Source organism: Nanorana parkeri, unplaced genomic scaffold (assembly GCF_000935625.1).
Source record: "Nanorana parkeri isolate BGI_ZX_2015 unplaced genomic scaffold, ASM93562v1 scaffold108, whole genome shotgun sequence".
Taxonomy (NCBI): Eukaryota; Metazoa; Chordata; class Amphibia; order Anura; family Dicroglossidae; genus Nanorana; species Nanorana parkeri.
Window position 1 is genome coordinate 2,282,106 of NW_017306376.1, and position 14,641 is coordinate 2,296,746.

At 38.8% G+C, this 14,641-nt stretch overlaps 1 protein-coding gene across 1 annotated transcript in view; it reads left to right on the forward strand.

Annotated features, from left to right (window-relative positions):
* The window catches only part of LOC108784303 (cadherin-like and PC-esterase domain-containing protein 1), a 107,392-nt gene that overhangs the window by 79,497 nt on the left and 13,254 nt on the right, over nt 1-14,641 (forward strand). Inside the window, exons 9-11 of the mRNA XM_018553065.1 lie at nt 2,865-3,017; nt 11,413-11,445; nt 12,174-12,334. Of these exons, the coding sequence (XP_018408567.1) occupies nt 2,865-3,017; nt 11,413-11,445; nt 12,174-12,334 (347 nt within the window). The remainder of the gene's footprint in view (nt 1-2,864; nt 3,018-11,412; nt 11,446-12,173; nt 12,335-14,641) is intronic.

The window sequence follows — 14,641 nt, forward strand, 5'->3', positions numbered from 1 at the left end:
GCCGTAAGATCACGGCTGGCTCCGCCCAGCTGTCAGAAGCAGGCAGTCGGCCGTCCGCTCGGCCAGCTTCGGCTTTCTGCACGGCTCAGCCGAGCCGATGCATATGCGATCGGCTTGACTGAGCCACTCGGCCATGATCGGGAGCTGTACGGGCTATTGTGAATAGCCCGTACAGCACCCCCTCGGTTCTACTGAACCGAAGGGGTCCTGGGGCCGAAGCTAGCCCGAAGGATCGGCCGAAGCTACGGCCAGATCCCTCGGCAGCTTCGTGAATAGACCCCTTAGTAAAGCAATACATGTTAGAAGAATATTGGGAGGGGATGAAACCCAGAACAACCAATTAGAAATAATATCTTAACTGATCTGACTATTTTACAATCACATGACTAATTCAGAAAGAGCATGTGTGTGGGATGCTGCATCTTGCATTATTAATCCCTCGTGAAATGTATAGAATCCTATAAGCATTTTAAAGCTCTTTGATTATTGGTTCAAAATGCTTATAGGATCTCTTTACCTTTGGACCTTTACTCTAGGTACCACAGTACCTAGAGTAAAGGTCCCTAGAATGTTTAAGAGCCAACACGTTTAGGGGCCTCTAACAGTCCCCCTTCATCAGGGTTTGATGTTGGGTGAACTTGAAATGAGAAGACTGGGAAATGTGAGAAATTACTGTAAAAGTTATCAAGTCAAGACCAGTGTAGTATCTCTATTGCTTTTCAAGCAGCAAATGAGTCCTTTAAATATTTCCTCTCATTTAGATTTTTACACAAAATTCACAGAATTCAAACCCTCATGAAAGGGGGGTCAGAGCCCCTGAAATGCAATAGTTGTTTAGCTTCACCCTAGTATGAACTATTTAAAGCTTGTTTGGACTCTGACCATTAAATGACAAATCCCTGGCGGGCTTCTGTTTGTAATGAACCAGCCAGGGATCCTGGGTGACTTAATTGATGGTCATGCCTGATTTAAATTTTAGGGGAACACCACATTGTTTTTTCCTCCTTTTTTATTGTGTCTGCCTCTTAAAAAAAGCTTGGGGTCCCACCTAAAATTCCTACCAGACCCTTATCCAGGTGTGTGCTCCCCCCTCTTTCTGAACCATACCAAGCCCCCCTCCATGTGCAAGGCACCTTGTTTCTATATTGAGAGGATAGTGGGGGTTTTCGAGGGGGGTTGAACTCAACCTTTTTTTAATAATGGGGCCCCCAGATATCTAGCCCCCTTATGAGTACAGATGCATTAGTATTCCTTATTACACCCCCCCCCACCCCCCGCCCAAAAAAAATAGAAATGTACATAAACACACAAGGGAACAGAACATATTTGGTTAACGACATCAGCCAGGATCCTCTGCCGTTTTTTTTTACAAACAGAAGCATGCTGGGGATCTGTCATGTTGTGGTGGTAGTGCAATATTAATGTAACTTTTAGAGTTAGCTTGTACTGTCCACAAACCTCCACATGTAAGGCATTCATAAGCATGTTATATAAAGGATTTGTATATTTTCAATTGTGCCTTTTTTTAAACAAAAGTTTTCCATTGGTACATATCCCCAATGACAGTGGCCAGCCACCCATGCCCTATTTTAAAAAAAAGCTTGGAAAAAAATGCAAGATTTGGATCCTATAGACTTCATTAGAGTTTGGCGCTTAACTCTGGATTCCCCAAACCTCCTGCAAACAGAACTTTGCCTGCTTCGCTCAGCCCTACTAATTCGTAAGCAGGCCTAAGAGGCGTATCAGTAGCATTATAGGCAGTGATCACACATTTTGATCTCATGCCATATTCTTCTTCTGCAAGACCAGTGCCCAACATATACTCTACATAAACATTAAAGGCAGCTAGGACCCTAGACTTTGAGGATTCCAGCTGAAGGAGCACAGCCCACGTAAATGCATGTTATTATCTCTAATCAAAAATAATTAATAAAAACACAACATACATTACAATTAAGAAGACATATATGTTTGTGCTTTATTCAAGTTATATTTCAATTGATCTGATCAGAAATTGTATTTCATCAAAATATCAACTTGCATCTTGTTGCATCCCAGGCCTGTCTTGCCTTGCACATATGTGAAAAGCAGACCAATCAAGTAACTCCAGCTCTGTTATGTGATATTAATTCTTGCAGTGTACACATGTAGGTTTATTTAGTTAGGCAGTTTAGTCTAAGGGCAATGGTAATGTGCAAATTGCAATAAGCTAATCCTTATCAAATTACAATTTAACACTGTTTTCTGATATGTAAATTAAGAATTTATAATTTTTGAGCTTTGCCCTTTGCTTTCCTAAATAAGATGAATGATATAGGGAGCAAAGGGTAGCAGAGAACAATTCTGGTCCTGTATCTTGTTGCTGGATCCAGGATCTATTATTACTGCCAATGGAGTAAGTGACAAAAAAATATTTCTTTGTTGGTTATACAACATTGGGTGGGCCTAATTTATAAGATGGTTTAAGAAAAAAAGTGTTCCAGATATATCATATCCACAAATCACATATAAACGTTTACTATCCAGCTTTATTTTTATGAGCATTGTGCATTTAGTGTTTATGCTAGTGTAATCCGTATGGAAGCTGCCACATAACTGATAAATTAAAGTGCACACAGATTTAATATGTAGAATTGTTTATGTATAAACAGATCTTGCTAAACTATGATATACCAAAATTATTAAAGGGCTAATGTGTATTTTTTTCATGGGAAGGAAAGTTGGGTCTACATTTTACTTTCACAAACATATTTTGAAACTACAGTGCTGGTTAAGCAGTACTGAAAACATTCATCACTGTAACTGTCCTCTATGCTGGTTCCGTTTTGTAATGAATCCTTCTAACTTGATGTCTTGTTTCCAAGGTAAAAGAATTAACCTATTTCTATTATCTAAACCTGGAGGAACGTGATGCTGTAGAAAACATTCTGCAACATGTGTTTCAATTTATGTTACGAAGGACTTCATCCAGTTTTTTAGAAGTACTGGAACATGTTGAGAAGTATCCAGCTATAAAGGTAAACTTCTCTCAACTTACATGAGATATGAAATGTTCTTCCCTGTCCAAACCTATATTTAATAAAGTGTGTTTCTTAAGATCTTCAATGCAGTTACCTTCCAGATAGTAACCTGGCAAGAGTCGCAGTCCACTTATTGGATGCCCTGGTATTCTTCTTATAGTGTTATTACACTGTATGAGCACAACATCAGTTATTAGAGCTGGAAGGATTCCACGATATACATGATTTCAATTCAGTTAAGCAAAAAGTATACCTTCAAACAACCACAGGCTGAAAGAAGTTAGAAGGTTGGAATCACATGTGTGATCTTGTGGCCAATGTCCAGGTTTCCAACTCCTGCTCTTCTGGTTATTCAGTACTCTGCCAGTATTGCTTTTGAAACAGAGTAGGCCAACTAATGCTTACTCTCCTAGTGCTGAGAGCATTTTCCAAATAACATCTATAAGTCACCAGCAGATGGCCAGTAAAGTGAAGGTCTTCTAAAAGTGCAAAACCCATTCAGCCTTTGTGGATTGTGATAGTGACAATACAGAAAGTAAGCCCACTACATGTATATAAATAAACCAATATATTTGTTTCTCTGGGGTAGCAATTTTAGGGTTGAGGGGGTGCTCTGATTAAAAAATAAACACTCCATCGCTGCCAGGAAATCCTGTAGACGGAGTGTATATGCTCACCATGGTTTCTTGCATGGATTCTTAGGAATACAACTTTCCCATGAAAAGCCTCAACAAGAAGGTGATCGCAAAGCCTGCTCACTGCAGAAGGGACTAACATCCACATTTTGTGGTTAGGAAACCACCACCAATTGCCATTTGCCTACAAATTATAAAATGAAAAGTTATTAAACATGTCACCTCTACTTTACCTTTCAGGAAAACATTTGCTGGATGAATCAAATTCTAGATTTGACATGGGAGGACATAGATGATTTATATATTTTTATGCAGGAGATGAAAAAACTGGAAACTTTTGAAATGGTAATTTATCAATCTCCTTGTTCATAATTTTTTGCTATGATATAGTAAAGATATTTACAGTTGTGGAAGCATATATTTGCATCAGTGTTTGTTTTCATTATATGCTATCTTGGGCAATTCCAATCTCTTTACTAGGGATGCACCAATACCGTTTTTTGGGCATGGAGTGGGAGTACCAATTTTTTTTTGCTACTCGCTGATACTGAATACCGATACCAGAATTCCCTTTAAGGAAAGCCGGGCGGCACGTAATGACTCGCCGCCTGGCTTCCTGACTATTTGGGAAGCCAGGCGGCGTGTAATGACTCGCCACCCGGCATCCAATCAGGAAGCCGGGCAACGAGTCTTTACATGGCGCCCGGCTTCCTGATTGGCTGGGAAGCCGGCTCCATGCTCCCTGGTGATGAGCCAATCAGGAAGCAAGGCGGCATGTATTGACTCGCCTCCCTGCTTCCTGATAACTGAAGTTCCTGTATTGGGATAGGCATCGGGAGCATTTGGCGAGTACCTCAATCTATATCAGTGCATCCCTATTTTTTACAGTTCTGAGCTTACTCCCCAGCCCTTAGGCTAAATGTCCTTTTCACCAATGTCACTAGAAATGAAAGAGGGGAAAACATTCAGTGGGTAAACTTGTCTGCATGACAACTCTTTAAAAGGGGATTTCCCTCACATATAAAAGATATATCGCTTCTGGTTGAGTCTACAGAACAGGAAGTGAAGGGAAATCCCCTTATGTCACACAGATGTAAAACAAAAAATAATGATGACGGTTTTACCTATACTCTATTCAAAATGAAAAAAAATATGTTTTGCTATTAGATAAGCTTTAAGCACCAGCTTTACATCCTTTTGTCCATACTTATAGCAAACATCTTAATGCAGTTGAAATACATACAGTATACAATATGTAAGTGACATTACCTGCCAAAATATTTGTAATTCTATTAAGCTCTTATATTAATTCCACCTGTGTATTTTGAAAAGGATAAAAGTCTTATAAACCACTGAATACTTAAACCAGTTTAATGTTATAACACTTCATTTTGTATCTGATCTTTGCTGGGGCAGTTTGGCATCTTGAAACGGAACTCTTAAGCAATACACTTCATTAGTGATAATGAGAGTTATTGTGGATAATTTGTTACAGGAAAGAAGAGGGAGATATATATAACAAAAAAAATATGCATAAATAAGTCTTGGGATTGTCTTGCAGAGTGAGGTAATTGTGCGCTAACAGTTAAAAAATGGTCTATAGTAATGGCCTGCAGTTTCCTTTTAGAACCACCAGTCCAAAGCTGTTGAGGCTCAGAGGTTAAAACTGCATTATTTGATCACTAATCTGCTTCAGTTAATGCTGGTTAAAGCCATGTTTTTCAAAAAAAGAATTTTCCTACATACATTTCCTAAGAAGCATTGCCTTAAATCTCTCTCCCTGCACCCTGGTTTGGATTTAGGGAGAATTACATACAAACAATATGTACATTTTATTGCAATGGGTTAAGACCAAGTTGGTTCCATGAGACTTTTAAGTTGATGGATGGCCGTTGGCACTCATTCATTGCTAGACCCAATTATAGCAGACTCTATTGACATTGCATTGGGGTTGATTTACTATTGGCAAATTGGCTATACTTTAGAAGGGAATTTTCACTGTACAAGGTACATTTTCCCAAGCTTAGTAAATAAGGTGAAGCTCTGGTGACTTCCATTATACAATCATGTGCTTGTAAAAATACTTTTTTTTCCCTTGTAAATGATTGAGCATTCTTTGCAAAGTGCAATTTTACCATATTAACTAAGCTAAGGGAAAATACCCTTGCAAAGTGAACAGTCTGTTCGCCTTTGGAGATAGTAAGAACACTATATAATATACTACACATTTCTGATCAGTTTGTTCAGTCTCACACGAATAAAGAAGTTCATAGACATAAGATGGTAATTTGTGGAATTGGATGATTGCATAATGGATGCATGTGTACCTTTGAAGATTTCTGATCTGTTATCATCTAGATTGGGCATCAGTTATCCTATGTCCATTTGTAGCTTTACTGGTTACTCATCAAAATATATTTTTGTATCATATCGACAGCTAGGTGGTAAAAATAATTGCCTAAAAAAATAATAGCATTACTCATTGTTATTAGATAAGGGAGTGATCAGAAGCATAGGAGTCCCCTCAGAAGCTGCCAAGCTCCTGCATTTTGCAAAACACTCACCCCAGGCCTAACGGCCAATGTCTTTGTACTAAGACCTTCATTTTACCTTGTCCCAGACCAGTTACTTCCCCCAGACTAGTCGCATTACTAGCTTTCTATTGGAGGACAGCATGGTGGGAGGTAATCTATGTTTATGAAGTCGTTATTAAACTTGCCATTAAAAGACAGTATCAACAATACATAATATCAAGCTACTGTCTTTAAATATAAGATAAAAAAATGTAGTGTTTTCCTTTTTAATGTTCAACATCTCCTGCAGATTAAGAAAGAAGGTTGTAGCTATTGAATAATTTCATATCAGCACATGTTTTTACTTATCAGATAAATCAAATCTGCGCTGAATTCCTATTAGTTTTCTTCAGAGTTGAATATATCAACAAGCATGTGGGCTTGATTAATACCTCATAAAATTAAAAAAATGATTTAGTGTGAATTCAGATATGTACAGAACACAGACCATTGTTAAATTTACAAATAAATCTTTGGAAAGAACCTTGCACGGTGTTATTTTTCTTATTTTATTATGTTCTGTTCCAAGTCCACCATTTGTTTTCTCTTTCTTTAATATATTTATTGGGTGTCTTCTAACGAGACACTTGTAGAGCCTTGGTGAACTCTTCACCGGCACAGACATAATCATCAGTACATTATTAGCAAATACTTGGCTGATGATGGCAGTGATTAAAAGCAGAGCTCCCAAGCAATTCTCCCACTAATTCTTCCACAGATACGCAGCACATATTTCAGCTAGTGATGAACACAGGGCAGTTCTGGGAACAAAGCTAATTGTAGTAATGAATGAACGCAGGGCCAGTCCAGTCATAAGTTTAACAAGATCCAGGCTAATATCACTCCACTGATAACAATAAATGTGCTTGGAACCCAATGATAAACAGAGTGTGGCTGTATTTATTCAAGACAGCATTCATACACAGCATTCTGTCATATATTTTATTTTACAAGACAAATGATTAAGAACTTGATTCACTGCTTTCCTGTATGCTACCTTTATTACAACAGTTTAATCAACCAAAGCTAATTGCTCAATTCAAATTTGCCTGTTAGCAGTTTGACTTTTTTAGTCATATAAATGTGTCAAGCTGTGCTGTGTAGAAATGTATCATCAAGCTATTAATATTTAACAAGAACAAAGTGGAGTAAGGAGACCAGTACAAGATCTTATACTCTACCTTTCCCTTTATTACAGTGGGTACTGGGTGTAATTTTGAGCAAATATGATTCCATCAGAATTTAGGAAGCCTGACTGGGAACAGATGAAATAAGATATTACAAGGCCAATGGCAAGTCAAGTTGTAAGATATGTCTTCTTTTTTTCTGTTATGGTTTTAATTTAGGTGTAAACACATAAAAAGATTACAAGGTTATAAGCATAGATAGATAGATAGAGATATGGTTGCAAAGGCAAGTACAGACAACATTTTCAACAGTTGACATTCGGTGTACCATGGAAAAGCTGAGATAAAGACCTTTGATGTGTGAACATTTTCAACAGTTGACATTCGGTGTACCATGGAACAGCTGAGAGAAAGACCAGTGATGTGTGGGGGCTTTGTGCAAACCCAGTTCGCTGAAGTTCACCCAAGCCTGTGCAAAGCTGTGACTGACACAACTCCCCTCCTGGCTGCAGCAGGGGCTTTCCCGGCAACTTTGTGATGTATAGCTGGGGAATGCTCTGGTCACAACTAATCGCACAACCCAGTTGGTGCAAGCCCAGTTCACCTGAGTTCACTCAATTAGTTGGGCACACTTAGGTTAACTGGGTTTGCACCAAGCCCATGCACGTCATAAACAGTAACCAGGAATGTGAATGTTGAAGATTCTGTAGTTGGTCAGTTGAGGAGTTACTCAAAATGTGTCCTATTTAAACCCAACATGACCTACAATATAATGAAATCTAGTTATGTGAATATTAGTTGATGCTGGACAAATATAAAGGTGTTAGAGAGTGTGAATGTGTTTATTAGGAGGGTCTATAATGGGGGGATTGGTTGTGTAGGTGATGTAGGTGGGTTATCAAATTATCAGGTAAGTGGTATAAGGAATATTTCCTTAGTGATGTTATACATGGTTCAGAGCAGTATATTAAATTAGAGGGAACAAATAAATGGTTGTAAGATATTTAAACTAGAATGTACAGTTCTGGCAAATCATAATGGCCACCTTAAATTCTACAATAAAAAAAATATAACTAGGAATTAGCTACAAGAAAGGAACACCTCTGTAATGTCTTTGTGGTCAGGTGTATTAACTGTGGTGCAATGTCACTTCTATAGCCCCTGAGAGGTATACAAAGGCAGTGGGTATCCTGGAGACAACAGTCACTAAGACAGAAAGTGTGACAGCTAAAACTGACTATATGCAAAACAAGAAAACGTTTTGGCTGGAGTTTAAGTTTAGATCAGTATTTTATTACCCTCACATTCACATCAATTAAATAATGTAACAGAAGATGTAGAGGTTTTTGATTTGTGAAGTGAGTATTAAGGAAAATTAGGTTCTACCACATGAGCTCTGCAGGTTTCAATAACATGCATGTCTTCACATGTATGTAGCATGTGGAATGTGGTGATATCCAGCATATCCAGCTGTTCATTTTCACCTAATTACAGACTGCAATTACTGTCTCTTCAAAAATTTGTGCACGGCTAAAATATACTATTGTTTTGTATATGGAACTGTAGAAACTTCTAAATAAACACCTTTCATAAATATATATAGAAAACCATTGTTGACAATTAAAAAAATACATAAAAAATAACCCATTTTCAGCCTTCACAAGTTTAAAAAAAACATTTTTAGTACGGACGAATTTACTGCAGATGAATCTTCCAGGTGAATGTGTTTTAAATGACAGATTGATTCACCAGCACTGAATCTTTGGGGAAACTCACATTCACAGCTTTATAAATATGCCTTTTGTTTCTTTTTCAATACACTTTTGTAAGGGTTTTAGCATGAAATCTTAACTTGCATTTGACTTTGCCTCTCCACCGATTGCAGATGCTCCAGACAAATGGCTGATGAAAGCAGGTAAACTAAGCAGCCAAACGTGCTGAGCATAACCTGCTTATTATACATTTATCCTTTAATGGGTAATTCCACTTCCCAGGGGAATTTGGGGAAATGGAATTACCCCCACCAGTCTGCCCCCTTTCCACCCACCGCTGCTCTTACCTTGGAACGACTAATGGTGTACCAACTGTACACTGTACATAGCAGCATAGCCCTGCACTTGGTGTTTTCTATCTTGCTCGCAAATGGTGAGCACTCATTGGTCAGCGTGGTCAGAAGTGCTTCTCATTGATCAGCGTGGTCAGCCTATGGGAATATAATTATACACGTAATTGTTCCTACTGTTTGCCCTTCCCCCTCATCTTATAATTTCCCAACTCCTCTTCATGTTGCATGTGCTTCCCCCTGTGTTGTGGAAGGTGGGCAGCCTTTTTATTTTGCTACACTTCTCCACAATGTCAGGACCACATTTCTCCTCCTCACTGCCAGCACTCCAACCTTCCTCCTCCTATGGCTGCATTAGCAGAAGAGGAGGAGGAGGAAAAGTAAATAAAGGGCAAAGTAGCAGTTCTTCTAAAAAATTGCTGATATGCGCCCCCGAGAAAGAAGAGTAAGAGGTTGCATTAGCAACACTCTAAAAGAAAGTGGCTGCCATGAGGTGGACATGTCTTTTGCTGCAGACTCGTCTTATTGAGGTGTTGCACCCAACAAGGTCTGTGATGCAGAGTCATGTGTTTCCTCATGCATTTGTTACTCAAATGGCTGTTACTTGTAGTACAGTTAATACACTGCAAGCAGAGGCTGCAGACCACAATAGTGCTGTTGGCAGCAGATATGGTATACAAAAATCCAACAATCCATGTGGGCCAAATTCAGTTAGAAATGAATTCTGGTCAATCTTCAAGATCTGACTGCTTTTTATTAGGGTTGCACAGATACCAAGTACAGTACTCGGTACAAGTACGAGTACATGTACCCATACTTTTGAGCTCAAAGACTACACTAGAGAAAAATTTAAAAATTAGAAGGCAGATGTCATTTGTAAGTAGCACACGGAGCTCCTGGGATTTGTACATCTCTGTTTTAATGTACGATTTTTTTTTAAAATAAATATAAATAAAGGGATGCATAGATACCAGTTTTGCGAGTACGAGTACTGGTACTTGCCGAGTACTTACAAGTACGAGTACTGATACATTTTTGTTTCTTGTTATGTGACAGTTTTTCTAAAACAGTACAGTCTAATGATTTCAGGACTGTGGTGGAGTGCCAGAGCCAGGTTCCAGCTGCAACCGCTGCAGCCCTGGTAGTTCTCATGAAAATGCCAAGTATCTGCACTGGTACTCGAAAAGTATCTGCGTATCCCTATATGAAACTGTTGTTCCAGTGACAAATTTTCAAAAAGATGAGAACTTAAAGTGACATTAAAGTCAAAAAAATGTTTCCCTCCCCCCAATGTTAATGAAAGCACTTACCTTAAATGATGTTTCTTAATCCAATCTTCTTTCCTGTCGTTTTCATCTGTCCCTCCAGCGCTGCGGCGGGTCTCCGATCCAGCACTGACTTCTCTGAGCTTGCTGGCACTTCCTGTCCCACGGTGTGCATGCGGATGCACGTGCCCATAGACTTACCTTGTGTCTCTCCTCGCGTCCCGGCAAAAAATGTGAACTGCGCATGCGCCCGCCCCAAGATGCTTTGCGCCTGCCCGAGCATTTTCGGATTTTCGGACGGGAGCGCGCAGGGAAGACACTGGTAAGTATTAACCTCTGTTAAAGCGTTTTGTTTTTTACACTTTTTGCATAGATCTACTGATTGCTAGCAGTAGATCTATGCAAAAAAACGGAGGCTTTAATTATCCTTTAAAGTGACATTAAAGGCTAAATTCCCCCCCAATACTGCTTTAAGGACTTACCTTAAATGATGCCTCTTGATCCGATCATCTTCTTTACAGTAGTTTTCAGGAGTCCCTCCAGCGCTGGTGCCAGTCTCTGATCCAGTGCAGACTGCTGTGTCTTCTGTATCCCACGGTGTCTGTGTGGGTGCATGCTGCTGGGCTGCGTGCATTGACTCACCCTGTGTCTCTCCTCTTCTCCCGGCCAAAGATCTCTACTGCACATGCGTGCGCCCCATGATCCTTTGCGGCCACCCCTGAATCTTCAGATTTTGGGACGGGAGCGAACGGTGAAGACACAGGTAAGTTTTAACCTTTTTGGTAACTTTTTATGTTTTTGCATATATCTACTGCTTGCTAGCGGTAGATACATGAAAAAAACCCCACAGTGTTTATTTTTTCTTTATTTTTTTTAAGAGTACAATTCACTATAGCCTTTAGATCCATTGTAACTGCTACTCCCACTGGTCAATGTAGGTCCACTACTGCTGCATAAAAAAATTAGATGTTGCATCTAAAACTAGAGCAATTTTTCCAAGATGTAGTGAAGCAGATTAGGGTGCTACTGATGTTGTATTTAAGCCAAGCAAGGAAAAGTTAAAAATAAAAAAATCTGAAAATGACTAGGACCAGTTATTTAAGATTCACCATCATAGCCTCCAAAGGGATTTGAATTTAAGTTCACAGTTTTCTGACTTGAGGATGATGATGAGTTTGAAAAACCTCGTATGAACAAAACCCAAGCACATTCTCTCAGCCCTAGGTTTTGTATTTATTCATTTAAAACTTATATTTTTGAAAAAAACATATATTAAGGTGGCTGCATATATTAGAATCTCCTTTAGGTTTCCCAGCAACTATGTGGTGAGAGGACCTACCTGACTGGATATAAACTGCATCTATATCAAATTGTAATGTGCGTGGACAAAGAGATAATACTGAACTAATATTAAGACTGTATACTGTATCTGAAATGACTAGATGTGATTGGTTATAACCTATTGTCATTTTTTTTTTTTAAATTTTGCAGATTTACCCTTCTATTTCTGTTTCATTAAAAATGTTCAGGAGTGAGCTTTACCTTAAAGCTAAACATATAAAACAACATGAATCCTTACTGAGAAAACATGAATTTAACACTGCCTTGCTGGAATACGCCAACATTTTGAACATTTCCATTCTGACTCAAAGGTATGCTGCAGGACTGGTGTGGTTTATTTTTATTTTATTTTTTGTAAACTGTAAACTTTATTAGTTGCTAGAGCTAAGAAAGAATGGAACAGGGTGAGTAGGGTATACTCCCATTTGTGCATTGCATTTATAGAAACTGTACTACCCAAATGTATTATACACTTTATCCATAAATAACCCTGTTTTACTTCATCTAGAATCTATGGTCATGCATGTAATATGAAAGTTATAAAACACTTATAGACCAGCTGTATTTGAAGATTTCAATTTTTCATAAATTATTTCATATCCAGTATACATCACACATTACTCTAGAATCTACTGTTTCTTTCTATAACAATATAAAAGTTATACAATATGCTATAGAACCTTCTTTCTGCATGCTTTGTTTAATTGTTCATTTTGCTGTAGTACCATAGTCATGTCAAAAGATGCATAAAAATTATTTTTGTATCTTCCTCATGCATATGTCATAATGAATTAGTTTAGTTCACACACTCCTAAAGCCAATACAAATGTAAAATGATATGACACCCTGCACCATTTTTTTCTAAAAGCATTTGGATATGTTTAATTGATAACAGTTGTACAATCATAAAGACAAAGTACGTTGTACACACACACACACCTGGTGCAAATTCTGACTAACTAGAACCTGCATTAAGGTGCCCACACACCTTGCGATAATCGTACGATAATCGCGGGAAATCCCGCGATCATACAATTATTGCAAGGTGTGTGGAAGGCGTGCGACCTCTGCTACTGTACGGTCGCCCGACTTTTATCTTAGGAACATGTTCGAAAACCCGCCGAGAATCGTACGATTGTCAGCGGGTGTGTGGCATGTTCGTAAGTTAAATGCCGCACGGGCTGGTGTGCGCAAGCGCACACTGCCCTTCAGCATTGCGGTCATCGGAAGCCCGCCCCGCCGATCATCGCAAGTACGATCTGCCTGTCCAAGATAGGCAGATCGTATGTTATTTTAATTACCTTACAACTTTTGTCTTGCAATGGTTGTAAGGTGTGTGCCCAGCATTAGGAGCACAGAGATTAACCTGCAGTATATGAAGTAATCTGAGCAGCTTGAAACATACACGAGCCTGTGTTAGGTCCAGTACACATGAGCATTATTTAACCACTTCAACCCTGGAGCAATTTTTTGCTCAAATGTTAACATTTGTATTTTGGCTAAAAAATTACTTAACCCCCGAACAATTATATATTTTCTTAAGGAAGGGATCATGTAGAATAAAAGTTGCAATTTTTTATGTCACACAATATTTGTGCAACCGTTTATCAAATCTATATTTTCAGGAAAAATATTCTTAAATTAATTTCACTGCACAAAAACACAATTGGATCCCAATTTTTTTGTGCAAAATAAAAGGAGAAGAGATGTGTTTAGTAGATTGATACCAAATATATCCAGCCTCAAAACTGTGTATGCCCACAAGATGGTGAAAAACTATGTTACCCAAAATTATCAATAGGCAGCCCTTTAAATGGTTATACTAAAATATTCAGTGATACGGAAAACAGAGGAATGTGTGCTGTGATTAAACAAGCTGCCCTGCTAATTAAAATAGTGATTTTTTTTTAAAAATGTGCAACGCGCTAAACATCATAAACACATAAAGAAACATTATTTATGTGCAACATAAAACAATACGTGTATCACACATATATAAATATATAAATAGTGAAATACCAAGAAATTTGCCACCTACTGCTAATATATAATAAATACTATTAGTAAATCTTTTGTTACAAACTTCTCCAATAAAATCACTGTATCACAAAATCACAGCTGTCAGGAACTACTGTGTAGTTCCTGACAGCTGAGACAGGTGGCGCTGTGATTACAGCGCCATGGTCTCAGTGATCACACGTTCTCCGTCTGCTCTATGGGCTCTATGGTGAGCTCCTATGCCGTGGTCACGGGTCCCCCAGAGGAGCGGGGGACCCCGAAAACCGCGGCGGAGGGGCCGGACAGGATCGCCGCTGCTCCTTTGATACAAGTGATCTAATCAGATCACTTGTATGAAAACAAGCGGCGGCTCCACACTATAGATTTAGCTCTGCTTGTCCGGAGCAGGGCTAAATGTACAAAAAAACTACTCGCCCGGCACCCGAAACTGCATGTCCCGGGCGTCGGACGATAGGGATTCCACACCCCTGGGTACATAGTTACATAGTTACATAGTATTTGAGGTTGAATAAAGACATTAGTCCATCAAGTCCAACCTATTAGGATCTCATTCTAGGAGTACCCGTACCCCTGTATATTACGGTCCCTTAAGAAATCGT